The 27,782-nt window shown below is 30.7% G+C and overlaps 3 protein-coding genes across 8 annotated transcripts; 1 reads left to right on the forward strand and 2 right to left on the reverse strand.

The window, feature by feature from the left end:
• The first annotated feature begins 901 nt into the window (after nt 1–901).
• On the forward strand, nt 902–11,552 carry LOC119677365 (uncharacterized membrane protein DDB_G0293934-like). Of its 4 annotated transcripts, none has more exons than XM_038088674.1 (10): nt 902–1,036; nt 5,532–5,626; nt 5,723–5,854; nt 5,913–5,971; nt 6,036–6,391; nt 6,840–8,094; nt 8,173–10,089; nt 10,164–10,334; nt 11,067–11,191; nt 11,266–11,552. In XM_038088674.1, exons 3-10 carry the CDS (start codon nt 5,770–5,772, stop codon nt 11,396–11,398), a joined length of 4,101 nt encoding a protein of 1,366 aa, XP_037944602.1. In that variant the 5' UTR covers nt 902–1,036; nt 5,532–5,626; nt 5,723–5,769; the 3' UTR covers nt 11,399–11,552. The 4 variants fall into 4 exon arrangements, with proteins under 4 accessions (XP_037944602.1, XP_037944604.1, XP_037944603.1 ...); XM_038088676.1 differs by lacking the exon at nt 902–1,036 and adding an exon at nt 4,690–4,839; XM_038088675.1 differs by lacking the exon at nt 902–1,036 and adding an exon at nt 4,976–5,179.
• A 2,811-nt stretch (nt 11,553–14,363) lies between these two features.
• On the reverse strand, nt 14,364–20,282 carry LOC119680872 (protein spartin). 3 transcript variants are annotated; one of them, XM_038093880.1, is made up of 5 exons: nt 20,143–20,282; nt 17,059–17,337; nt 16,399–16,998; nt 14,744–15,609; nt 14,364–14,673 (listed from the first exon to the last, which is right to left on the reverse strand). In XM_038093880.1, exons 3-5 carry the CDS (start codon nt 16,987–16,989, stop codon nt 14,442–14,444), a joined length of 1,689 nt encoding a protein of 562 aa, XP_037949808.1. In that variant the 5' UTR covers nt 16,990–16,998; nt 17,059–17,337; nt 20,143–20,282; the 3' UTR covers nt 14,364–14,441. The 3 variants fall into 3 exon arrangements, with proteins under 3 accessions (XP_037949808.1, XP_037949806.1, XP_037949807.1); XM_038093878.1 differs by having other exon boundaries at nt 20,056–20,282; XM_038093879.1 differs by lacking the exon at nt 20,143–20,282 and having other exon boundaries at nt 17,059–17,512.
• Nucleotides 20,283–21,767: 1,485 nt separating this feature from the next.
• LOC119675925 lies at nt 21,768–27,113 on the reverse strand. The gene has a single exon (XM_038087139.1). It carries the CDS (start codon nt 27,111–27,113, stop codon nt 21,768–21,770), a length of 5,346 nt encoding a protein of 1,781 aa, XP_037943067.1.
• Nucleotides 27,114–27,782: the final 669 nt, after the last annotated feature.

The following is a 27,782-nucleotide window of genomic DNA, read 5'->3' on the forward strand; positions in this document are numbered from 1 at the left end:
CGGCTTAAGGAGATGTAGAATTTTAGAGCAAAAATTTAATATGTACAATGTAAACAAATAACAGCTGAGCTGTAAACAAACTTTCTGAGAATGTCAGTATTAAAATATTTGTTTTTATTAATTGAATATGTAATAGATTTATAAAATAGATATATTATATATAAATGATTTAATATATTAATTATAGATATAATTTTTTGTTTGATATATTATTGAGTAAAATTTTTGTAAACATAGAGAATTTCTCTCAAAACTTTCAAAGAACTTTCTGACACATAAAATCTCTTTAACATTGAATAAGTAACTTATGTCAATAAAAACGATAAAATCTTAAAGTTACTTAAGGTACCTTTAAGATCGCACTTGCAAAAGTTTGTTGTTTCGCAAGCGTTCCCTTTGATATGAATGCACCTTTAAGTAACTTACTAAGTAAGCAGTGTAAACCTAAAGTACTATAAAATTGTCACTATACTGTGATAATAGTTTTTGGTGTTTAGTAACACAACTTTTCATTATTTGATGATTTTATGACTTGCATTTACAAATATACCTAGCATATAGTTATGTCATAGGTCAAAATGCATAGCGAACGGACACCGCAATGGAGTACATACCTTAATATTGTAATTACAAATATAGCGAATTTTTCTTAAAAAAAAAGTAAGAACAACTCTGCATTTTCCTAATTTAACTCAAATAAAATTGCAGTGCTGCTGCAGCAGCTATCAGAAATATGCTCAGTCTGTATTTTGCCGTGGTTCATTGATGTTGTGATTCCGCGAAGTAGAGTGACGTGTTTGGAAGTTGCAAATAAGATTGAATAACAAACAAAAATACAATTATTTACATAGACCTCAGTGAGAAATAATAAATATATATAAAAAGTGATTTAGTTTAAATATTTTTTTTTGGAAGGCAGCAATATTATTTTATCATCAAATTCGCTGAGAAATAGTCTGCAATTATAAATAATTAAAAGTTCAGAGTGCTCCCTTCATGAAATGAGTATGGAGTGACACATATATGCAAGTGTTAAGTATGTATTTTGTTTTACAAAAATGTATATACAATATTCTTTTATAAAGAACAAAAAAAATTTACTCATATATATTTTATAAAGTTAAAATATAGAATTATTTGTTTTTAGTTTTAAAAATAAATATAAGTAAACGAATATATATAAATAAATGTTATTTGGTACGAGGGATGCGTAACAAATATTGATGATATGTTTATTTGTTCGGTGCTATTTTTTTAAAAGAGAATGCATTATTCAATGCAGTTGGGCATTAGTCATATATCAACAAATGGTACTCGACGGCATAAAAAAAATAAACTTTCAAAGCAACGTTAAACTTTTAGAAACGTAAATTTAATTAAATATTGCATGCGTAATAGAAGTTTAAAACTATTTTGTAGGTAAGACTTCCCACTTTGCCATATTGAAAAAGGATATTTTTTCTTATACTTGTACATGTACAATTAATATTTAATATCTCCCTTGCGTACATATACGCTCAGTGTACATAAATTTGCGAGGGTGTTTGATATGTAAAATTTTACCATTTATGTGTAAACTAAGTTTCAAAGCACCAGCCAAATCAAACAAGGTGCCTGGATTTTTTCAATAGATAATTTCATACACTTGTAATACAGAATTCATTACGTTTTATGAGTTCTGTTTATTTTGTAATTAGTGTTGCACAATTCCATTAAATACTCTTATTTTACTATATATATAAAAACAAATTATACAAACTTATATTAAAAATTAAACGAATTCTCATTTTGTACTGGTAGAACATAATCTGTAATATATACACATAGAAAAAACAGTTAATTAAGGCATGTACTACACAAGCTAGTTTTCGACAAGTTATTTAAGCTATTTTGCTCTCACTTTTTCACTTATTACCTATATTTTTTTCCAAAAATGGGAAAACTACAACTCTCTCACAATTTGTATATGGAAATCAAACTAGTTGCATTTTCTATAAAAATGTCAATTTATTAAATGGATTCTAAAATTTGTCATATAGGCACATTGCAATGAAAAATGTAATTCTGCCCATAATTATTTATTTTTTTATTAAATAATATACAACAATCTTAATATATATGCTCCGTTGCACAGCTTTGCACCCAACTATCAACAATGCTATCCTGCAATTAATATTACCATAAATACCCTTTATTACAACATATACAAGTTTCACCTTGAATGTGCTAATAATATTGGATGATATAATAACTATTCACATTTTTTGTTACATATTTGAATACAGATTTTGTAAATTGATAATGAATTTCAATGATATATATATATATATATAATGGCAATTACTATTTATGACATCTGCTACATTTTGTATAGCTTCATCATAAATTTATCAGTGTAAAACTTCTATGGTTTATCACCGAAAAATTTAGCCGATTATCCTCGCCTTTTCAGCCGGACAATTTTTGCACCTATGAAATAAAATTTTACAGGTGGCGCAACATCCGAGTTACACAGTGGTCGCATCAAAATTTCTAAGCAGCTAAAATCTGTTAATTTGTTCCCAGTAATCAAACATGTGTGTGGCTTGACATAGTTATGATGAAGTAGTGCTACTTTACAAATTCCTTTAAAATAACAAAAAAAAAATACTATATACTATAAATTTCTGATTGTAAAAAGGCTTCTATAAATTTTCAAATAAAAAACTTGAAGTTGGATATTATTTTTATTTTATATAGTTATCTATATAAATATCGCAACGTTTCGAAATTTATTTGATTTCTTCCTCAGGGTTGAATATTATAACAACAGATTTATAGAAATCTATGAACTCTATAAACTATGCTAATTTAAAAACCAAAAATTTTCTCTTATTTTTCTTTTGTTTGACAATTCTCAAAATTCTCGACTCCTAAACACTTTTTCTACCAAAATCACTTACTTACGCAAAACTTAAGCTAAAGTCTAAACATACTATATGATTGACTATATGTATTATTCTTACAAATAAAATTATTAATATATGTATATAAAAAATTGTAATAGCTTTATTTAATCTTTTTTGTTCTTTGCTTGGCGACCCTCGATTTATTTTAGACATGAGAGTTTTGATTGTAATTTTAGCTACCAAAAAATCTCCAACTGACATCTGAAATCCAAAAGCAACTAAAAATTGATTCATACAACGTATCATTACAATTTGTCAGATTTATCATACGTCCACACTATTTAATTACTTTCACAAAACATTTACTTTGAGCTTCTGATATATACATATGATAAAACTTTAAACATATGATAAATATCAGTTTCATTTCATTTTGTATAATAATTTTATTTATTCCTCAAAACGATTCACAATAGCATAAGTTTGTACTATACTATACTGTACTACTCTGAACTGTCACAACTTGACAGTTCAGTTAACTATATTTTGTAAAAATTACGATTCAATAAATAAATGATAATGATTCTAGTATAGTTAAAGTTTAGTGTGGGGTATGGATAAGTCCCCCAGCCACAAAAAAATAAAAGTGTGCAATAGCACTAATTCAAATCACAACAACAACAACAACGATTCAATTCTTATTTCAGTTGTCAAAATTCCCATACAAAACTTTTTGATATGAACTTGTTTTTCTAGCGACATCAAAATTAATAGCGAATTAATAGCGAAATTAATAGCGACATTAAATTAATTAGTAATGACAGTTTAAATTACAATCAAAACTCTCATTCGAATCCAGTATTAGTGTCTAACAGTACATTCATACTGTCTCATTTAGGCACTTGCTCATTTATATTAATGAATGAAAGCTCATATTGTAATGTGGTCATTTATGCAGCTGTAACTTCACACAATTACATATTTCACAAAAAAATTAAATATATAATTAATATTATAAATCATTTAAATACATTTTATATATCAATTACATATTCAATTAATAAAAACAAAGATTTGATTGAACATTTACTTTCTCAGTATATATGTTTAAAGCTCAGCTGTTGTTGTTTACAATTTATATATAAAACTTATGACGACACATATTTCAAATTTTAATAATATTTCTTGTGGGAAATTTATTTACAAAAGTTGCATTCGACATTTTTCGACTTAAATGAGCTAATTTATTAATAATGAGCTCATTTATATAAGAGATTCTTGATGATTTACCAATCATTCTCATTAGTGACTATAATGAGCAAATCCGCCTATATGAGAAAGAGTAAATGTGCTATAAATAATTCTCATTAGTGATTATAATGAGCAAAACCGACTAAAAATGACACAGTGTGAATGTTCTATAAAACACTATTGCTTAATGGTGTCTGTCACCACGTGGGTAATCCACTAAAACAAGTTGTCCATTAAAATATGATAATGCTAAAATATAATAATCATTATTATATTATCATTATTATATTATAAAATATAATAATGATAATTTTATAAAATTAAATTTTGTAGCCCAGCATATCTTTCTGAAAAAATATATAGTTCATTTCTTTTAAGAGTGTGCAATACTGAATTAGTGTGAGCATTAATATAAATAAACAATTTCAGCGCTCTATTTAGTATATATAATATATTGTATAAGCTAAACAACAGTTTTTAGCTTTTCGTGTTTATGTGTGTGTATTTCACATTTTAAATAAATTGCCAAGTTGTAGCCGGTAGGTATATTTTGTCATCCCATCGTTCATTTTGTACTATTTGTTAACTTACACATAAAAAAAGTCATTTTACAACACTGTACCTTGCATTTTTCACCTATTCTTTCCTCTTTAAATTAGAGTTTTGCAGTTATTCTCAATCAGCTCAGTAGATCGGATGGGTTTGTAGTTTTTCATAAAGTTTTGTAAAATTAGCCGTGGAAAAAAAAGGAAATTTGTATTTAAATTAAATTGAACATATTAAAAATTAATAGATTCTATAATAATGTTAAACGAATATTAATTTAAAATAAATATATTGAGTTTGTGTTCTAATAATTGAAATGTAGTTTGAAAAATGTCTACATGTAGTCCATTATTGCGTTTTCCGGAAATTGTTTTTCGTACTTGCTATTCACAATTTCTTCCATAAAAACTTTTGTCAGCTTATGCAGTTTGTATATCTCATTTTTTTTTTTCTTAATTATGTTATAGTTATGCACTTCGGTAATGCAGCAGCAGGTATGTGTATATATATTCTTTTAAAATAATATGAAGCATTTGAAACATGCAGTTTCATGTTCAGACATGTACCAGTTTCGTTTATTTTAAATTAGTACGAAATTTTCTTCGTTTTAATAGCAAACTTATTTATTGTCTGTTGATTAACTTCCACATTCCTTATTTTTATTTTTTTTTTATTTTTTTGTAATAAAGTGCGTAGCATTTGTTTTGTATATATAGAGTGGGACAAGTATATAAGCTCGGCGTATAAATATTTATCAGTGTGTTTATTTTCTCTGTTCTCTCTGCTCTGCCATATGTTCATATGTTTTCATTTTCTTATGTATCTCTATTGTTTATTTTGTTTTAGCTTAAAAAGCACAGCTGATGGGTTGATGAATGCTGTAAACTGCACATAAAAAAAAAAAACAAGTTGTATGTATGTGTCACTGGATTTATTGTAAGGTACGTCGTTTTGCTTCAAAAATTCTTGGTTAAATACTATATACATTTGTTTAATAATTTGACGTTTATTATTTTATTTTTTTTGAACTTTGTTAGATATTTTGAAAATTCCTCGTTCAAAATTTTTACGCATCAACATAGCAATGGAAAATGACGGAGAGAGCTATTCACGACGTCACCATGATATTGATAACACATATAATGAACTAGAGTTACACAATGAAAGCTGTAAATATGAATCTTACTCTCAACTTCAATATCAGTTTTAAATATTTCACTCTTTCAGCTTCTGCATGTGACATGTACTTTATTCCCAATCGGCGATCGCTAGCCTTTACAATACAAGTTAGTAAAATGCTACAATAAATTTATATAGATTGCTTTTATATTAAAATATAATATATTTTAGTCTCCATGTGACACTTTAAACGATGCCAGCTTTGTTACGCCTAATATTTGTTATCCAACAGTAACTGCTGTACCAACACTTTTGGACCAGAATTCAGGAACTGTTGCTGAAGACTTATCATCTTCAAATGATCCTCCCCCTTTAGCATATGTGGGGTCAAATTCTACACATATTATTCCAACACATAATTTACATTCCCACCATCGGTATTTGGGACCTGGTAATTCTTACAGATATGAAGAGAATGGTAATGGCCAATACGATAGTAGCGGATGTACCAAATGCCGTTTACTTATATGCCAATGTGGCGTGAATGAAACTAACTCTGATGATATACAAGATGAGAGCTCTAGTGTGTAAGTTTTTTATAATTTTTATACATTTTTCATAGTTTATTGTTTAAATAAACAATTCTTATTTTTATATTTTTGAACGGGCTACTCTGAATATAACTATATATAATTATACTATACACTAAAGTTAAAGTAGCGGTAACAGTGGAATTTTTTTCTTTTTTTAAAACTAATTTAAAAAGAATTATAAAAAAATCCAATTTCAAGAAAGTACGACCCGAAGCCACTCGTCAATTTCGACAAGCAAGTGCCGTTCACCACTCCTCAAAAGAACTGAACTGCATAGACAGTTCCCCTCGAGCTACAACAACTAATTAGCCCGTTCAAAAATATATACGTTTTTTATACATTTGTAATTTGTTAAAAAATTCAGTAATTTAAATTTAATATATCAAATTTCGAAAAAAAAAAAAAAAAAAAATTTCTAATATTTTAACAAAAATTTATTTAGTGTGGTATCCACAACCTATGAAATCTTAGATTTGGGAAGCAACCATACTTCTAATAGAAGGCAACAAATTACAAATCAATCTCAAAATGAACACATTAATAACACTAGTATTGAGCCGATTGATGTTACAAGATATCTTATAAATGGTGATCATAACTATGTATTAATTGAAAATGGTTCCAGCAATGCAGAAGAGACTATCTTGTCAGATCAAGATAATATAGCTTCATCTTCCACCGGAAGTGAAAACAATCGTAGCAATAAGACTGAAAATAATACAGAAAATTACCCACATTCTTTTTTTGCGAATACAGTTATTATGAATAATATGTCGCAAGAACATTTTTTAAACTCAGGAAATTTGATGCCGCCTACAGAAAGAGATGTAGAGCCTCCAATAATTGATCCAATCCAAAGAGAAGCTATTAATTTAGCTTCAAGCGCAATTCAAACTAATGATGAAGTACTTATTGCGGAAGAACAAGATACATCTACTACAACAAATGATGAGATTATAATACCAGATTATACTATTACAAATGAAGAGAGAGAAACAAATCAAGATTCTGTAATTGTTCCAAATTTCATATCGTATAATGATGACGTTAGTTCGTCTGATACTGAACATGTCCAATTTGCGAATACATGTACTACGAATACTGCGACAACCACTTCTGCAGCTCCAACCAAAAAAAAACTTTGTGTTAATTCTAACTATAACACCACCAATAATAATAACAATAATATCAATAGAGACAGCAGGGCAGTTTTTACTAATCACATACTTACCGAAGCTCATATTGTTGATTTAGATGATGAGCCTAGTACTAGCGGTACACAAGGTGTATCATCATCTCCTTCAAATATATTGTCTACACAGAGACCATTTTTTTATTTATTTTCTGATGATGATGAAAACGATGTTGAAGATATGTATAGATATGTAAATTCCCCAACAATATCTAATGTTCGTAGGCCGGTATCTCGTAGGAATCATGATATACGAAATTTGCAAAGACAACGATTACAAAGAAATAATACAACTCCAATCGGGGTTTGTGCAAATTGTCGCAGTATGAATCTGGATAGAGATCATAGTTGTTTTACTCTTAATGACACAAATATGGGTTCGAATGCAAGTACTTCACGTTTGCCTAAGCAACCTAGAATAAGTGAAGCTTATCATTCTCATTTAAATATAAGACCACCAACTATTTTACATGATTCCACAGATGATGAGGAGTTTTCTAATATGGTATATAATTATACATACTTATTCTTTTTTTATACATATAATAATAATTTTTTTTTTTAATTTTGTGTATAATTATAGAATGATAGACGAGGATGTGTCCACAGAAGAGACGAAACCAACCATACTTCCAATGGTCTTCCGTCCAGAGATCGTAATATTCGAAAAATAACGCTTGTTACCAGCGATGCTAATAATCGTGTGCCGCATGAAAATGAGCAACAGTCAATTATTCGTCGACCACGAATTTATAGTTTAGTAAATGGATCACGTGCAGTTGACGAAACTACCTCAACTGAAAACTTGTCTAATACTACTAATAACAATGTAAGTGAATTTATGCAAAACTTACCAAGACCAGTAGATAGAGGAATGTTGCCCGTACCATATTCAATTTCGGGACGTATTGTTGAATTTAGACCCGTAACGCAAGGTCAAAATGAACAAAATTCTAGCAGGATTCAATCACCCGAAGAGCCACGTATGCAAACTAATAACCGAGGTTTACAGGTCAAGTTTGTTACACAAACAGAATCAACCGATTCGAATTACAATTTTCCAAATACGTTTGATGAAGCACCTAATACTGCGAGATCCGATTCCTCCACTGCTTCAAATAATACAACTAATTTTTCGGATGATGTTAGCAGTACTGCTGCCACACTTAACTCTTCAACGAACGATGAAAGTGCAGTTTTAACTGCTCCCGATTTACAATTGGATTGGTTATCTGATTCAACGAATGGGGAGGATGATGATGTGGTATTTGTACATTCCACTAGAGAGCCCATACTCTCAATTGATTTAACAACAGATGATGATGTTATATACGATCCTATTAACGAATTAACTAGTGCAGATGAGAATTCAGTTGGAGCATATGAAGAAACTGAAATGGAAATAACTAATGATTTGTTTGATGAGTTTATAGCAATGCCAAATGACTCCAGTATGCAAGCAAATACGCAATCACCTCAGGATCACGAGCCTGGTAATTCCTATAACTTAAATGATATACATCCTGTTCTGCTTGAATATCCTTGCATATTTCCAAGCTATCGAGAAGAACCCAGTTCTTCTGTAAGACCACCAGCACCTCCAACGTTTCTGACAGCACAGCAAAGACCTAATATGGAGCATTCTCGACCTGAACATTTGAATTCAATTTTACCGCATGTCATTCAATTAAGAGAACGTTGTGCGCAACTTGAAAATCAAATGGATGAAATATCTTACATGCGGCCAACTTTTTCTCATAGTACCGGTAGTATTCCACGCAACATATCAACTAATGTTCAGCCGACACTATCTGATCTCTCATCGACAGTGCCAATATTGCCACCACCTCGTTCTCCTCTCAACGTTCCAGTACGTAATTTCACAAATCAATTCCTTGTTCGTCCATTTTCTCGTATTCGACCTCAAACTCTTATATCAAGTGCAGAAACTACCGCTGCATCAGCTGTAGTTCATTCAGCAGAGGAAGCTCAAACTGACTTGTTAATTGGTGAAGCGGATTCGGCACAAGCAAATAATGAAGGTCGCACATTTTCACCACTTGGAGCCATCGATTTTTCAAATACGCATCAATTTACACCACTTCACAGTGGAATTCGACGTTATCATCAACCAACGTTACTACAACCTGCAAATAACGGTCCAGTGATGGGACCACATCATCATGTTCATCCTTATGCATATGGAGTACTTGATCATCCTCATATAATGTCACATCCAAATGCTTACAGAAATAATATTGCACCACCAGGAAATACACTTAATAATGCTCCTGTTCCATATCCTGTTCATCAAAATTTGTGGTATCGTCAGCAAAATACCCAAGAAATTCATAGACGCCATATGGCACCTGTACATCCAATTGATCTCTCCTCGAATGCATTAAATTTATCTGGTGGGGCTTATCATGGCCGCTATCCGTTGCCAAATGCTTGCTCATGTATACATACGCGTAATGGACCTGTATCAAGCCTAGATCCAGTACGTATACAAATATTTTGTTTTCTGATCAATTAAGTTTTAATTACAATATTTAATATTTATTTAACAAACAGAATTATTATCAATATGGGCCACACATGTCAGGAGTTCGTCGTCGATCATCATATCATCATCCTGCTTATCATCATTACTCACCATTGCATTTAGAAATTGGGCTAGCTGCGCCTCTGTCTCGGCGCATATTATTTGGTTCTGGTATACGACCCAACCGTGGTGCAACATTGGTATATAAATTATTTAGTTAATTACAAACTATGCAATATTATATTTATATTTCTATGTATATACACATAATATCATATATTATGTATTTGTATATTACAAATGAATATTTTTACATATGTGTATTATGTATACATAAATATGATACATCGTATTTTTTAAATTTATACATACATAAATACATACTTTTGTGTGTATTTCTTACACATTACTATTTTTATATGTATTTTTCGCATTTTGCTTTATATACACGTTTATATATTTTATTTATATTTGTTTTTATTTTCTTATGAATTCGTTTTTAGTTATTTATATTTGTATTTATTTATTTACATTTGCTTTTATTATTATATATTCCAGTTTTTTATTTATATTTTTTATATTTATTTGCATTTGTTTTTATATTTGTTTTTGTTTATTTACATTTATGTTTATTTATTTAAATATGTTTTTATTTATATGTACATATTTTTATTTTTATTAAAATTCTTGTGTTTAAATTTATATTACATTTTTATGTGCATATGCTTTTAAATACTTTAATGTATACACGTACACATTATTGAAAATTATTCTGTGCTATAAATAATTGAGGTTAATTCTTATTTAATTCAAAAATAGGAATTTATGAGTTTTTAAAAGTTTATTAAATGTTTATATAAGGATTTATATGTGCATTTATTTTAAATTTTAAAATAAATAAATAAGTAGATATATTTTTTTTTATTTTGCAGGATATAATTGAACGTACCACTCTACCGCATAAATACAAGCGTGTTCGTCGTCCAAGTGAAACTGATGAAGATGCTGAAAAATGTGCAATCTGTTTGTCATTGTTTGAAATTGAAAACGATGTTAGGTATGTAAACTACGCTAAAATTGCAAAGTGCGCAATTCTTCACATATATGTAATACGTGAAATTATTATTACAGGCGTCTTCCCTGCATGCATCTATTTCATACTGATTGTGTTGATCAGTGGTTGATTACAAACAAACATTGCCCAATTTGCCGTGTTGATATTGAAACACATCTTCCTAAAGATTTAAGTGGTTCATCATTATGACACTGTGTAAGAAATGTTATGGTTTAATTCTCTCAGGGAATAAAGAAATATTGATGAGTTAAAATTAAAGCAAAAAATTCAATAATTTAATTTATGTGATAAAATCACAATATGTTGTTGCTAAAGTCTCTAATCTCTTAATCTGTATTTATAAGTATCTTTAATTTTAATTTTAATACTTTTTTATTTTCTTTGAATTATGAAAATTTTTGGGTAAAAAGTATTTTATATAACAAACTGTTATTTCTCCAACCATATGAATAAACTCATTTTCAAAGACATATAGCTTTAAAATTGGTTAATGTTTAAAATGCCAAGAATACTGAATAAAACATTTTAATGTTTATCATTACATATAAATATAATTACTAAGATTAGTTTGTAAATGTCTTTAATGTTTTGCTGGCACAAACATATATTACAAGTTCATATTATATAATAATTAATAAGTAAAATTATATATTTATTATTGAATAACTTTTTTGAATTTCCCTTTTCTCATTTTATATGATAAATCATTTAATATGAATCATAAAAATAAAAACAGTTCAATTTAAAAAATCAGGGCAATTCATTATAACTTGAATTTAATTCATAATACAATTGTTTATAAAAATGAATTCAATTCGTCACACAAATGATTTTAATTTATTAAGAGAAAAACTCAATTTATGAAGATGAATTCAATTCATCATAATGATGAATACAACAATTCACCATAAGTATGAATTCAATTCATCATAATGATGAATACAACAATTCAACATATGTATGAATTCAATTCATCAGAAGAATAAATTTATTTCATTATAAGAATGAGTTAAATTTATCCTATGAATACATTTTATTTATCATAAGAATTAATGCAATTCATTATAAGGATGAGTAAAATTCATTTCAAGAATGAATTTTTTAATTTATTTCATCGTCAAAAAAATAAATTTATTTCATGGTTAGAATAAGTTAGTCATACTTAAAATGAATTAAATTCATTGTTAAAGTGAATTTAATTTATGGATAGAAAGAATTCTATTCTTCGTTAAAATGACTAATTTATTGTGAATATGAAATAATTTTATTGTAAAAATAAATTCAATTCATTGTAAAAATTATCTTAATTCATTGTAAAAAAAAATTTAATTCATCATAAGAATAAATCAATTTATTATAAAAATGAATTTATATCATAATTCATTATAAGAATGAATTCAATCAATTATAAAAATTAAATTATAATGAGTTGTGAATGAGTGTGAGTTAAATTCATAATGACGAATTGTATTCATTATAAGATTTAATTTAATTTATTATAAGAATGTATTTATTTATTATAAGTACGAATTCAATTCATCTAATGCTTTAACTTCATTTCAATATTATATTATTATTTATATAATAATATTTTTTATTATGATATATTGTTATAATTTGTTTATTCCATTTTTTTGTTGTTATATTATATTTTTCATTTTTATATTAATATAAATTAGTTATTTTTTATATGCAATACAATGTGTTTTGTTAAAGAGAAATCAAAATTAATAAAATTTTTGGTTAATAATATTAACATTATGTTCTATTAAAACTTTAAATTATAAGAATTTATGTTAAATAATAATGTTTATGTGTGCCATACGCTATGTAAAAATATTTATTAAATTAATAACTATTTTTTTGCATTATTTTTTAAAAAATTTTTCATTGGTGTCGTAAATTAAATAAAAAATGAATCTGAAGTTCCTTTTATGTATTTCTCTTATTCATAGTATTGAAAAAAGCAAAATATAATAAACCGAAACTACAACATAGTCAAAAATAAATTAATTTATTGTAACACTAATCATTTATATACATATATTGTAAAAGTTATTCTATATATATACATATATATATAAATAAAAGCTATAAAAAATAAATATATAAACTTTAATTAAACTAAACTCAATATAACTATCAAAACATCTGGCAATGGAACATAAAATATTATAATTAATGTTTTTGAAAGCAAAAGCAGTTTGAGCTCAAACTATAAATTAGCATGCATAAATCTTTTTCATCAAATAGAAAACTGTACTGATTAGAGGGGGAAAAATCTGGAACGATATAACAATCTAACAACTGGAGTAAATGTATTGTATACTATAAAATGTAGCGACTTCAGCAAATTTCTAGTGGAAAAATCTTTGAATTCTTTGTAGTGGTATACAGCATATTCTCATTCGTTTTTTTTCACATGCCTTTTTAGTAGAAAATATTCCATAATGGTGTAGAGAATGTATAGTACTTTAGTGACACTATTGGAAAACCGTTCATGTCACTGTTATTATATTTCTAAATTTGAGAAATCTACATAGCTCTATACAATAAATTGTAATAGAGTGCGTAACGTATTAAATTTATCAGCTATTCATATACATGGGAATGTATTTTCTTTCTTTCAAGAACGTGGGAATGGACAAATTGATTGTATTGAAATATGATTCCATAAGTAGTACCTTATGGATCTTTTGCTTGATATAATAGCAGTTGAACCATTAATAAAGATTTATTATTTCAACGAATTTGTATGAAAAGCAATACTGGTTTCTACGCAGAATATAAGAAACAAATTAAAGTTTCTCCTTTCCGCAGAAATAAAGTCTGGACGCAACATATAAACAAGTTGAGATTTTTTTTATTAAGTGTATATAAGTTTGATGTCACCTTATTTTAAAACTACAACATTATTATTTAATATAACTAAACAGAAATAATATAATATACAGAAATAATTAATATAACTATACTTTCGGACAACATTGTGTGTCACAGTCGCTATTTTAATTATATTTATGTATATATTAATTTAAGATTCACTAATCATATACTGTAAAAATGAAATTTAAAATTAAAATAAATATACATCCATACATATAATCTATATGATAAATATAAAACAATATATAAAAAAATAATAAGTGAATATAATATAAATATGTCTAGAGATTCATAGTATTTATATTAAAATCGGTGTTAAGTGGAATGAACTATAATATCTTTGGTATTATTTTTCTTTTATGCTGCGTAAATCCGGATAGAGTGAACCTGCGGGTACATATTGAGATTCCTGTTGAACATTCTTGCCCAAATCTATAACGACAGCAGCTCCCGTATTTTTTGCCATTTTTTTAACAATACCGTTTGGTGTCACATAGTTAACGTTCCGGCTAACATTGAAAGCGTTCCCAATTGTATCAAATGTGCCAGCAGCTACATTACCAGCTGATTGCCCATACCTGAAATATATAAAGGAAACATTGCGAATAAAATATTCAATACATTATTTCCGAATAATTTGGCACGTACTTATGCTCTATAATTTTTACGGAATTGTTACTTATGTTACCACCTAATATTCTTGCAGACTCTTCTAGACCATTGAATATTGTACTAAATCCTTCAACAGCACCAGCTGCAATAACCAATGCACCTTCCATTTTATTATTTGCTTCAGCGGAATCACAACCAAAACCTTTCTGTAATAGCTTCTTACCCTGTGTTTGTACATGTGGTGCTAAATATCTGCCCAAAGCCAAAGAAGCGGATCCAACTTTACCAGCCACCCAACTAGTAGCGGTAGCTGCCACGCTGGTAACGTTCTTTGCAACTTCTACTGATGTTTGTACAGTTGACGAAACAGGTGGTGTATCTGGTGGTGCAGGATTCATTTTTGATATTATAAATGGTGTAGTCTTTTCCATTATATCGCCAGTTTTCTCTGCACCCTTTATAAGATATTTGGCAACAAAATTCGCGGCATTAACAATTTGCATTGACACTTGTTGGCTCGTGTCACGTGGTACTCGTGAACTACTTGGTTGCTGTAATTTTTCAACAGTGCCAGCAAGTATGGCTTCCAATAAATCCAAGAAAAATTGTTGTAAATCGGATAATTCCTCATCACTATCTACTGTTACTGTTTCTTCTATAATTATTATGCCAAATGCGCTTCCTGGTATATTTAATTCAAGATCTGGAAAAATAAATGCACCATAATCTGTGCGATAACAATTCGTCACGGTTGGTATTAGTGGATATAACCAAATCATGTTGTTATTTGTTGAACTTGCAGTGTCCGTTGTATTTAATGGACATTGAATGAAAAAAATGTTATTCAAATATTTCCATTTGCCTCCAATGGTGCACATGACCAAGGACATTGGTATATTACCCTTTATAAAAATATTAAAAAAAAATTATTTATATTATAATAAGAAGTAATAAAAAAATATGTGAATAAATATTCAAGCAAGTAAACCATTGCTTATTGCCTTAATATATTTAAATGCTTTTTAATAAAAATATAATAAGAGTAAAAAAATTGTAAAATCTATTTAATATAAGACTAAATATAGTTTCTTTGTTTTATTTAAAATATAAATTATTCGAAAATTTTAGCGTATATAAGCTCCCGCTCATCCTTAAATCGCTCCTATTCCCAAACAATTTCTTCCACTTTCACACTTCCTCCACCTAACGATATCCTAACCCATATATTCGAATCTTTAATTTCTTTCGTGTTGTCTACTATATAGATCTCCACGAGTTATCAAAACAACAACAACTGATCTATTATGTTAACTTTGGAGCGAGTCCTTAAAGCTTACACGGACAAATTATGTTACTGATAAACCCAATAATAACTTCTTGGTTCAAGGTTGGTTGGTTGATACTAAACTATTTTTCTGGCTATCGCAGAACATAAGCAGATAAGATAGACAGAACTTTTACTCTGCATTTCACACTTTGAAAAGCGGTAGTTAAGAAACCTGTGATTAATCTGAGTTTAAGTCTATTTTTGAAATGAGAAACCTGTCAACATTTTTGGTAAATGAAATAAGTCTTTTTAGCAAATTCATATCAATTGTTCAGTTTTCGCAATACTCATATTATTTCTCAAATAAATTGAAGAAATATTCAAATATTAATTATAATTCATAAAAAAACCCTAATAAACTTACCGCTACCGATGTAACGACCCCATCGGGCTCTATTTTATACAATTTAATTTGACATTGAAATAATGTATCAAACTGGACACCACTATTTTCCGTTGCAATAACTTCCCGTAAACCATTTATTATATCTCTATAGGTTTTACGCTCACCGCTAGCAGTATTGATATCAAAATGTGTGGGCGGGTTATCTAATAAAACTGATTTCTTTTTAGCTGCAGGTTCTGCCACATCATTTTCATCTGTCACATCCTTTTCTTCTAATGCTGCTTCTACAGCATTAACATCAATAGGAGAAATCTTATTCCTCAATACCCTTTGCCGATATATCATTTCTGTTTTGGCACCTTTAAGCTTTTGTATTATGGCACATGCATCATTCCATTGTGTCTCGACCGGATCAATGTCTTCTGGTATACCAACTGGTATTGAAAAAATTTCCTCAATAGATTGTATGCAGCATTCATATGCATTTATTGCTTCCTGTAGGCGTTCGTGTTCTTCGTGATCAATAGCGATGTCAATTTGTGCCATAACATTTTTATAGGATGTCTTTATTTTTTTATAGGAATCAAGAAATTCAGTTTCTGTGTTCATGTTGAATAACTGAAAAAAAAAATATTTTTTAAATATTCTGTTTATGATAGATATACTTATTTTACTCACGGGTGTTTTCTAATAATAATTAGTAGGATACAATAAAATTGTCTACAAATGAAGTCAATGCCTCGAAGTTGATATATAAACTGACCGAATTTACAATCTTTTAAATGAATATTTTATTTTTCTGCATGAGTTTTTTTATCTCAATGTACTCGGCGAGTACTTTTGAGATTATAAGAATAATCTAATTTATCAGTTGTTTTTGGATTTTGACCCTCGCAGGTACAGAATTTTCCCGGGAATGTATGGCAGCCGTCCAAGTTTGTATAGTGACGTTATTTTCTAAAGTGAAAAAAAAAATTACTAACTCATTCATATTTTTTAATTGAATAATAATTTAATCTTGGCACAATGAATCACTGATAACGCCACAATTCAGCATTCAAATGTCAACAAAACAAATCAAAATTTAGAAGCTGTGAACAACCAACGTTATGAAGGTATTTAAACACTATACAGGGTCGTATAGTAATACCGAACTTAATTATTCATTTTCAAGTGAAAAAATAAAAATATATTATGTATATATCCATACATGTATACCCGTATAAGTTTTTATCAAACATATGTCGACATTTAGTTTTGCATTACTTCAACCATGCTATCAGCTCTACGATTAAAATCTACGGTTTATATATAAAGTAGGCCGTTATCAATGATAGAAATTATTGGAATTTTCGTAAAGTATTTAATAATAATATAACTCACAAATTAGGCACTAAATATTTACAATAAAAACTTTAGTTCATGGAAACAATCAGGAAATATTAAGATATAAGTAAACTGAGGAATGAATATCAAAAATAATTAATCACTTTCTTTATATTAGTAATAATTATGCTATACTATTTAACTAAAAAGGCAATACAACAACCAATAAAATTTACTGAACGAAATATACCGTTATAAGAAACTAAAACCCCCGGATTAAGTGAACTCTAATTGCCATTCATTCATAAAAAGTTATTTTTTATCAAAATAAACTGGTAGTAAGCTCCTTTCCTGTACAGACGGCTAAGTGTCGCCTATTCCTATCACATTCTAAACAAGGTATGATGTCTGAGCAGCAGCAACAACAATTATAAATTAAAGGAGATTTACGAATTTTCCGTTTTGAAAATTTGATTCTATCGTTGTATCGACCACCAATGGTTACAATAAAAAAAATATATAAAAAACGAAGGACTAACATAGAATAATAAATCGCACAGATACTAGATTAAAAATTTTCTTTCTTTAAAAATTACTTAAGAAGACATAGATGCCAGGTCGAAATGATAGAAACTTTATACGTTAGATTAGCTAACTAACTATAAACAATGCAATACACTAAAGCAAAAAAAAATATTCATTTAATCTTACTAATTTAGACAAAATATTGATCGATACAATTTTGACGTGGATAAACGTGCAGATTTACTAGAGTGGCAGATTTAACGTATGTAAGTTTATAATACAAAACAAATTTACAATACTAATAATATTAATAATACTAATAAATATTGATCTAATGAGAGTATTACTCAAGGAAACAAAAAAATGTATAACACAATCATGAAGGCTATCGCTACATATGGACCTGAAGCATGAATAATAACAAAAGCAGTTAAAGAAAACATATTATTTTTGAAATAATAACAGTCCAAAAAACTTATGAGTCACACATAGAAAGAAGAATAATGATAAAGAGTAAAATATACTATATCCAGAAAAACCATCGTCAGATATTTGTATATCCCATGAATGCAATGAGCTACAAAATTAATATAGAACGACATTCTAACAATGTCTTTACTGCTAAGAGGAACTGGAATAAACAGAAATAATAGTCAAGAAGTTTAGGAGCCAGAAAGATGTATATATAGATTAAGAAAGATATAGCTATATAGTAAAGGACAGATTTTACACACACAAGCCTGTGAATGCCTAAGATGATGAGGAATTGAGATAAAATGTTCTAAACATCAGTGGCTTAAGATTTGGAAGTAAATACGAAGATAATATTATTCGGTAATCTATTAGAAGCCTAATAATTGATGCTTTACAATTTTTTTATTTGATGGATTATTGTTCTAAAAAATTTGTTGAATAAAAATCAGATTAAAGGCTTAACACCTATAACTAGTTTATAAGCGATTTTATTTCTTTCAATAATATATCATAAAATTATGTATATGTAATATAACATCTATGAACACATCAAATAGTTAACATTCAGGAAAGCACTTAAAAAGTGCTTAACACCACTTAAAGCAAAGACAAACTCAATTAGTATAGATAAATAGAGTTCCCATATGGAACAGATCTTATGTACTACTATATACATAAGTAGTACAGAGTATAAAAATCAGATATGTATGTATATAAATTTCGAATTTGCACTACACGCGTGAATAACACATAAAATAAATTTTTAATATATAATAGTTATTATTATTTGAAATAGTAAAAAAGGCTTATGCCCGACATGCACTGTAAAGCAGAATATGTTTAATATACATACGCATGTATATAATATATTAGCCTGAGTAAACACAAATTAGTTGAGGAAATTTTTAATAATAGCCATATTTTAATGTTTTTTAACTATGCCGTTTATATAAAAATTTAAATATTTAGAAATAATCAACTCAGATGATGAAATACAACGCACGTTCGAAAAAAAATCATTGAGTAAAACGGCAGAACAAAGTGGCTGCAACAACAACAAAAAATAGCCGAATTGCAATTAAATATTTGTGTGATTTTTCAGTTTTTACTAACTCTTGCTTTTAAGAGTATTAACCCATTCTCATACAATTATGAAATGATTAATAAATGTCATTAATATATATATTGAAACCATGTATAAAATATTTTGACTTAACATAGCATCACACAATATAAAATTATTTAAAAGAAAACGCCATAAAAAAAGTTTTGTATTTTTATTATCGTCTCGTAATCACTTTTTACCAACAACTATTGAAAATATCAAATTACTATATAATAAGTATGAACCTTGTATTATATATTCAATAACGACAAATAAAAATTTTAAATAAATCCTGAGGAATAGTATTTCACAATTCAGTAAAGAATTTGTACTTTATTAACATTAATATTCAACGTTGCACTTTAACCACTTTCAACACAATTATTGTTATTAATTTTATATTCTTTTATTTTTAAATACTTATACTAATTTATTTAAAAACATAAACATTCTAATCTTTTGCAACTGTTTTTGTTTCGCATCTGTTGAGAACAGCAGTTTTATAGGGTTGCCAATTTGCTCAAGAGATCATCTGAATTAGTAGTGTTGTAAAAGTACAATTAAAGGCGATTTCAAAAAAGTTCAAATAATATTCATGTGTTTTTAACTTACTCGTTTTAAAAATTATATATTTAGGAGAAGTTAGGAAAAGCATTATAGCTCGAAAAAAAAAATTTAAATAAATAATAATTTTAGACTTTAATATAACTTTTTTTGATGAGATTAAATAATTCAAAAAAAAATGCTGAATTAGTTATAGTAAACGTTACAAACGTAGAAAATATAAACACGCAGAAAAAATAATAAATAAAGTACACAAAAAATAAATAAAAAAAATCATGAAGATTGAAGTATGATACATTGTCAAAACATTTTATTACAATCTGTTCATATGTAAAAGATTGAATAAGTTAGGTTTAAACAACTATAAAATTATATCATTTTTATCATAAAAATATTACCAATTCTGCGAATTATTACAATAAACATATCGCCATTGGACATCAGATGAAGAATTATCATTACCAATAGATGCTACTATGGACTCAGTAGGCAATTGGGATATAGAACTCTCTCTCAATAAACAAAACTTAAGTTATATACTGAGAGTTTCCAAAATAAAATATCTTTGTCAAATCTTTGATCCTATGCGAGTTGGCGGCGACTACCGCATCCGAATGAATCACGAATTAAATGGTTTTATCATAAGATTGATATAATTCAGCGAATTATCATCTAATGGCTTGGTCATATCGTGATAACTAATAACGATGCTCTAACGAAAAGGGTATTTGAAGCGGCCGTTGGAGGAAGAAAGCGTGAAAATATATCGTGTTACCGGTGGAATGATTAAGTTGAAGGTCGCACTAACAGTACTTGATGTACGAGACAGCACAAGTGAGCACGGAGCAGACGCGCATAGAGAGGAGTGCTGATCAGACTGAAATCCGATAAGTGGTTCTTACAGTCATTTAGGTATGCAACCGTTTATCTAAATGACAGACGTCTCAGCTAATCGACTAACGAGGATAATTGATGGCGCTTAGCAGGTCATTCTTTTCGAGTATGCTTTCATATGTGTTTATATTTTCTTATGTTTACTTTATACAACACCTCTTCATCTAAAGGATATGGAGAAAATGACGAACTTTTCTTTTTTAAAATGACTTTAAAAAGTTGATGCTAATATACTCTTACTGACTGTTGTAAAAATAAGTATATAAATGCTCTTATGACAATTTTAAATAGCACTCTTTATTTTGCGCTTAAAAAATCTGTAACATGATTAATGATTACAGTAAAATATTACGATTGAAAAATTAAACTAAAATTTACTTACCTTTGTCTAGCAATCACAAACAAGAAAAGAGAGAAAATGAAAAACGGAAATGTTACTAAAAATTTCGAAGTCTCCAAATCAGCTGTTTGTCATGATTGCCAGACAAAGGTTTTTAAATTATTCGCAATTTTCGGCAACATTCTCCTCCCCGCAGGCGACCCCAATGTCGTTTGCGTCAACTTTGCCGATATCCAGAATGGCCAGCTTTACGGCAGGGCGCTCCAAAAAGCCTTTTGTTGTTTTGACCTTAGCTCGTCTTACTTGGCCGTCTTTCGCTACAGTTGTCTCGATAACTATGCCTTTTACCCAAGTATTTCTCTTAGCCGTTTCATCAACTATCAGCACAACGTCTCCTACCGTAATGGGTTTCACTTTATTGAACCATTTGCCGCGACGCGTTAATGTCGGAAGTATCTCACGCACCCATCGTCGCCAAAATTGATTTGCAAACATCTCAGATTGTAGCAGGCACATCTTTGGATCGATTCTCTTAGCATCACAAAATGGTTTCAAACCATTAGCGCTCCCCAACAAGAAATGGTTTGGAGTTATTGGATCCTCATCTTCACTATCGAGTGACACGTAGGTTAAAGGACGCGAGTTGATGATCATTTCAACTTCAAGTAATGCAGTACGTAAACTTTCATCCGTAAAACGTTGAGATGGCGAAATTTGATACAGCACTGTCTTAATTGTTCTAATCAGTCGCTCCCACGCTCCTCCCATATGTGGTGCTGCCGGTGGATTAAATTTCCAGTCTATTCCTTGATGAGCTAGCTTGTGTTGCATAACCGAGGAATCAATGTTCTTTAACTCCTTTCTTAAAACGTTCTCGACTCCGTGAAAATTCGTTGCATTATCGCTGTAGATGGTGATAGGTTCTCCTCGTCTGGCAATAAAATTTCTTAAACACATTAGGCATGAGTCAGTACTAAGACTATGGGCGATTTCGATGTGAACGGCTCTGATAGTCAAACAAGTTATTATAACACCCCACCTTTTCAGTGCTTTGCGATTCTCAATAACCACCATTGGTCCAAAATAATCAATACCCACATGAGTAAATGGACGTTGAAAAGCTGCTAGTCGTGCTGGGGGAAGTAAGGCCATTTGCGGCGCTTGAGGTATTGCCGATGAAATTTTACATACGTTGCAGTTTCGTCGCATCGATTTGAATAATGGTCTTAATTTTGGTATGAAATACAATTGTCTGACCTCATTTAAAGCAGTTTCATGTTGGATGTGATAAAATCGTTCATGATAGTGCGCACATATAAGGTACGATACTCTATGTTTTGGCGGTAAGAAAATAAAATCAGTTTGAGGTTTACACTCATTCGTAAAGTTACTCGCTCTGTTTTTTACTCTTATGAGCTCATTGTTATCCATATACACCTGCAACCTATATAACGGACTGTTCCTTTCTACTATTCTCCCCATTTTCAGTGTCGACCAATCTTCAAGTAGTTCCTGTTGCACGCTTTTGTATATTAAGAGCTTCGCGCGCTCAATATGTTGAACAGTCAAAATAACGTTTGTAGCATTGAAACCGCCACAACGAGCCTTTAGTTTCCCAATGTAGAGTAGCCAATTTGCAACGGCACGATACAACTTGATCCAGGATGAAAAATATTCATAATTGAAACATGGTTGTGTCTCGCGATGATATAAAAATTTTGCACGAGTTTCACTGGTCTCCATCGGACCTAAGTCCACCTCAGTTGGCCATTTATCCTCGTCTTGTAGCAAAAATTCTGGTCCTTCGACCCACCGCTGCACATATTCGGGACTTTGTTTTGTTTTCGTTGCACTGTCTGCAGTATTTAATTTCGTGGGTACCCATCTCCACTCTTCGACGGTTGATGCTTCTTGAATTTCTGCAATGCGAAACATTACGAATTGTTGAAATTGACGTGGATCACCACGCAACCACTTTAGCACCGTTTTGGAATCGCTCCAAATGAAACGCTTTTTAATATCAAATGTGTGTACTTTACATATTGTATTCATAAGTCGTGTGCCAATTACAGCAGCTTGTAGCTCCATTCTTGGAATAGACATCGGTCGCATTGGAGCGACTTTGGTTTTTGCTGCTACGATCCTCGTACTTACTCCATATTTATCTTTAATGCGGAAGTATGATACAGCTGCATAAGCAAACTCACTCGCATCTACGAATGTATGAATTTGTACATCACATGAACTTTCTGTTATGTATGGTGAATAACAACGGGGTACAGAAATATTAGCAAAAATAGGCATGCAGGCAACCCAAGCTAACCACTTGCCCATAAGATCGGGTACCAGTGGTTGATCCCAGTCGATTCCGCTTCTCCAAATATCCTGAATAAGTATTTTTAAATATGATGTGAGGCAAGCTGCCAGTCCCAATGGATCAAAAATGGACATTAAAATTTGAAGTACTTCTCTTTTAGTGGGTACAATTTCATCTGCAAAAACATTACGACGTAAACGAACGAATTTTAAAACATATTTAAAGCAATCTGACTTCGGGTCCCAATACATGCCGAGAATTTTTTCGATCGGAAGTGTGTCGATATTATTATCAAACGACTTACCCGTCTGTTCACCATTTTCGTTTAACGCAGCTAAAACTTCTGGTGCATTACTTGTCCAGCTTCTCATATGGAAACCACCTTGTTCATGTATGTTGCGAACTGCCTCGGCTAATGCTATTGCTTGTTCAATGGAATTTGTTGAATCTATAAAGTCATCCACGTAATGATTGTTTTTAATAGCGTACACTGCTCTAGGATTTTCAGCTATAAATCTTTCTGCGTTCAGGTTTCGAATAAAATGCGCTATATATGGTGAACATCGCGCACCAAAGCTAACTACATTTAATTTATAAACGCAAATATTTTTAAATGTCTCGCTGAACCATAGAAATCTCTGAGCATCAGTATCTGCTTCTTGTACTAGAATTCGATGAAACATTTCAGCAATGTCACCACAGACAGCTATTCTTCCTATACGAAAATTTAATAATATGTTTATAAGTGGTCGCAGCATATCCGGCCCCTTCAGCAAAAAATCGTTTAGTGACACTCCTTCAGCTTTGGCTGCAGCATCCCAAACTAATCTATGCTTTTTCGGTTTAAGTAGATTGCGCACAATAAAAATTGGTAAATACCAAATCTTCCCACCTCGCTCGTTAATTGCTTCTGCTGGCAACTCAGTTGCGTAGCCCTTGCTGACTAAAGTAGTGATTTGTTCCTTTAGCTTTTGACACAATTCAGGGTCCCCATGCATTTTTCGACGTAAGCACTCCGCTCGACGTAATGCCATCGGCAAGCTATTTGGCAATTCGACCGTATCGGTGTTCCATGGCAAATTGACAACGTAGCGGTTTCCGCGTAACTGGCACTTGCGCATTATTTCCTCTGCTCGCTGATCCTCAACTGAAAGTAATTCTGCTTTTGGGGTAGCCACCGCGACATTCTCGTTTACTATAAATGTCTTTACTAACTCATGAAGCTCCCTATCAGCTTCTTGTCCACAGCTACATTTGTGTAGGTTTAAGTTGTTACGGTGGTTTAATTCACCACCACCAAAAACTGTCCAACCAAGACGTGTTTTCACCGCCACGGGTTCTTGCCAGCCACCCTCCCTCACCTTAAGTGCTGAAATTAAATTTGGATTATTTACGCCGATAATCAGCATGGGGACAGCATTTGTATAACTTGCTAGAGGCAAGCCATCTAAATGCGGATACCCTTGTTTTATTTTATCAGCTGCAAAAGATTCTGCTGACATGCGTAAGTTGCTTACTGTGCGGACATTTTTCAATGGGAATTTTTTAGCTTGAGGAGCATTGGCAGAAATTTGTAGGTTGAGCCTTTTTGAGTTATTTTCCTGTCGACTGATATTACCTGTCCAATTAATGCATAGCGCATCCTGGATACCATCGTTTCCCAATTCATCGGCTAGACTTGCTTCAATAAGCGTTAGTGTTGACCCATCGTCCATCAATGCATATGTGTTAATAGTCCTTTTGGTGCCATATAAAGTAACTGGAAGAATTCGGCAATATGAACAGTTTTTATTCACTGATGAATTATGGTTGTTGAGTAACGCTTTGTTTGAGTATGGACTTAAACTTATTTGTTCTACTATATCCGATGAAACATTGTTAGCTGTAAAAGATATTGCTGGCGTAGATTGGTCTATCCGAGAATGCAGCATGGGGTGGTGTCGTGCATTGCAGCCATCAATGCCACACACTTTATTATTGAAACAGCGACGCCTATGCTCGCCTAAGCATTGTCGGCACAGCTTCTTTTCCTTGACAATGCGCCAGCGTTGATTAGTAGGCTCGTTCTTGAATATTTCACATTCCATTATTTTATGTCCGCCGCCACAGATGTAACACCTAACTGCCGTGGTTGTCATTTCAGCTGTCTGATGTACGTGCACTCGTCCTTCCTTTTTTAGTGGTTTATCTAAAAAAGAAGGTGTAGCTACTCTACTTGCCGCATTTGCTAAAGATGAGAGCCACGCTGAAAAATCGCGAAGTGTAGGTTCGGCTATTGATGCTGAATGTAGTGCCCATTTGAGCTTCATATCTTCAGTTAATTTACTTATTAACTCATGTAATAAGAGTGGATTATTAAAATAACTATTGAGCTTACATGCCTCAATTGTTGCAACTACATTATTAATGTTGACTGCAAAGTCAATTAAATCGCCCAGCCTACCCCTTGGAGGCGGTAACTGACGCATTTTCTCAATTAACTTATTTAGAATTATTTCTGGTCGTCCAAAATACATACGAAGAGTGTTTATTATTTCTCCAACCATATTGGGCAACACCAACATATTGCGTACTACATCGCGCGCTTTACCAATGAGGCACCTCTGTAAGCGCATTAGACATTCATAATCGGAGAAACCTGCGATTTGCTTAGTTTGCTCGTACGCACTTATAAAAATGTGCCATTCTTCTGGATCGCCGCGGAACGTAGGCAAATCTCTCGGTATGCATTGACGCGCTGCTAGCTGAGACGACGTAAGCGTGGGAGCGATCTGTAAGGTATAAAGAGATGGATTATTTACTAACCTTGGTGTACTCTGTAGATGAGGTTGGCCATGTGGCGAAAACTGTTCATCAGCTACGGCTTGATGTGCATTCAGCTGAGGCCCAACTTCAGGCAAATGTGATTCCACGATACCCTCGTCGTCACTATCTGCAGTGAGGATTTTAAATTTTTCCCGCAAATAGCTCTCCCTAATCTGCAACGACTCTTCTAGCTGTTGCAACTTAAGTTGTTTTATTCGAGTAATGTTGGCGCTGGGCTGCTGCTGTTGTCTACTATGTTGACCATCATCCTCATTGTGTTTGTGTGAGATTTTATCATCACCATCTGCATCTCCAACTTCAAGTATGGCTGCTGATGTTAAACCTTTTTGAAGAGGCAGCTCCACGTCATTATCATTTTCCATATTATAAAGATTTTTTAAGAATTTCTTGTTGTAAAAATAAGTATATAAATGCTCTTATGACAATTTTAAATAGCACTCTTTATTTTGCGCTTAAAAAATCTGTAACATGATTAATGATTACAGTAAAATATTACGATTGAAAAATTAAACTAAAATTTACTTACCTTTGTCTAGCAATCACAAACAAGAAAAGAGAGAAAATGAAAAACGGAAATGTTACTAAAAATTTCGAAGTCTCCAAATCAGCTGTTTGTCATGATTGCCAGACAAAGGTTTTTAAATTATTCGCAATTTTCGGCAACACTGACGTTACATATTCTTAAAAATGATTTTATATAATTCAGTTATTTTTATTTTGGAGAAGTTCATGAGAGGTTTCAAAATTATAAACCAGCAGCGATTTTTAATGTAATCGCGTCTACTTTTTTCGTATTGAAAAATATGAGAGCCCTTAAAATTGATTTCTTTTGTGGTTTCCTTTTTGTCTTGAAGTGAAAATAACCTATTATACAAACTTTACAAATAATGATAATTTGCATCAAGTACCAAGTTAGTTATTAAAAACCAATTTTTTAAAGTTTTTTCAAATGGTCTTGAATAACACGATGTACATATTCCCATACCCGGCTAAAACCTTTCTGAATAGTGTAAAGTCATCAAAACTCTGTC

Source organism: Teleopsis dalmanni, chromosome 2 (assembly GCF_002237135.1).
Source record: "Teleopsis dalmanni isolate 2A chromosome 2, ASM223713v2, whole genome shotgun sequence".
Classification (NCBI taxonomy): Eukaryota; Metazoa; Arthropoda; class Insecta; order Diptera; family Diopsidae; genus Teleopsis; species Teleopsis dalmanni.

Bases quoted from the DNA above. Each gene is read 5' to 3' on its own strand.
- LOC119677365 (XM_038088674.1), top strand. From the start codon at position 5,770: ATGGAAAATGACGGAGAGAGCTATTCACGACGTCACCATGATATTGAT. The intron at 10,090-10,163 runs GTACGTATACAA...TTTAACAAACAG, and splicing joins CTGTATCAAGCCTAGATCCA to AATTATTATCAATATGGGCC. The intron at 11,192-11,265 runs GTATGTAAACTA...TTATTATTACAG, and splicing joins GAAATTGAAAACGATGTTAG to GCGTCTTCCCTGCATGCATC.
- LOC119680872 (XM_038093880.1), bottom strand. From the start codon at position 16,989: ATGAACACAGAAACTGAATTTCTTGATTCCTATAAAAAAATAAAGACA. The intron at 15,610-16,398 runs GTAAGTTTATTA...ATTTTTATAAAG, and splicing joins GGGTCGTTACATCGGTAGCG to GGTAATATACCAATGTCCTT. The intron at 14,674-14,743 runs GTACGTGCCAAA...TATATATTTCAG, and splicing joins GTAAAAATTATAGAGCATAA to GTATGGGCAATCAGCTGGTA.
- LOC119675925 (XM_038087139.1), bottom strand. From the start codon at position 27,113: ATGGAAAATGATAATGACGTGGAGCTGCCTCTTCAAAAAGGTTTAACA.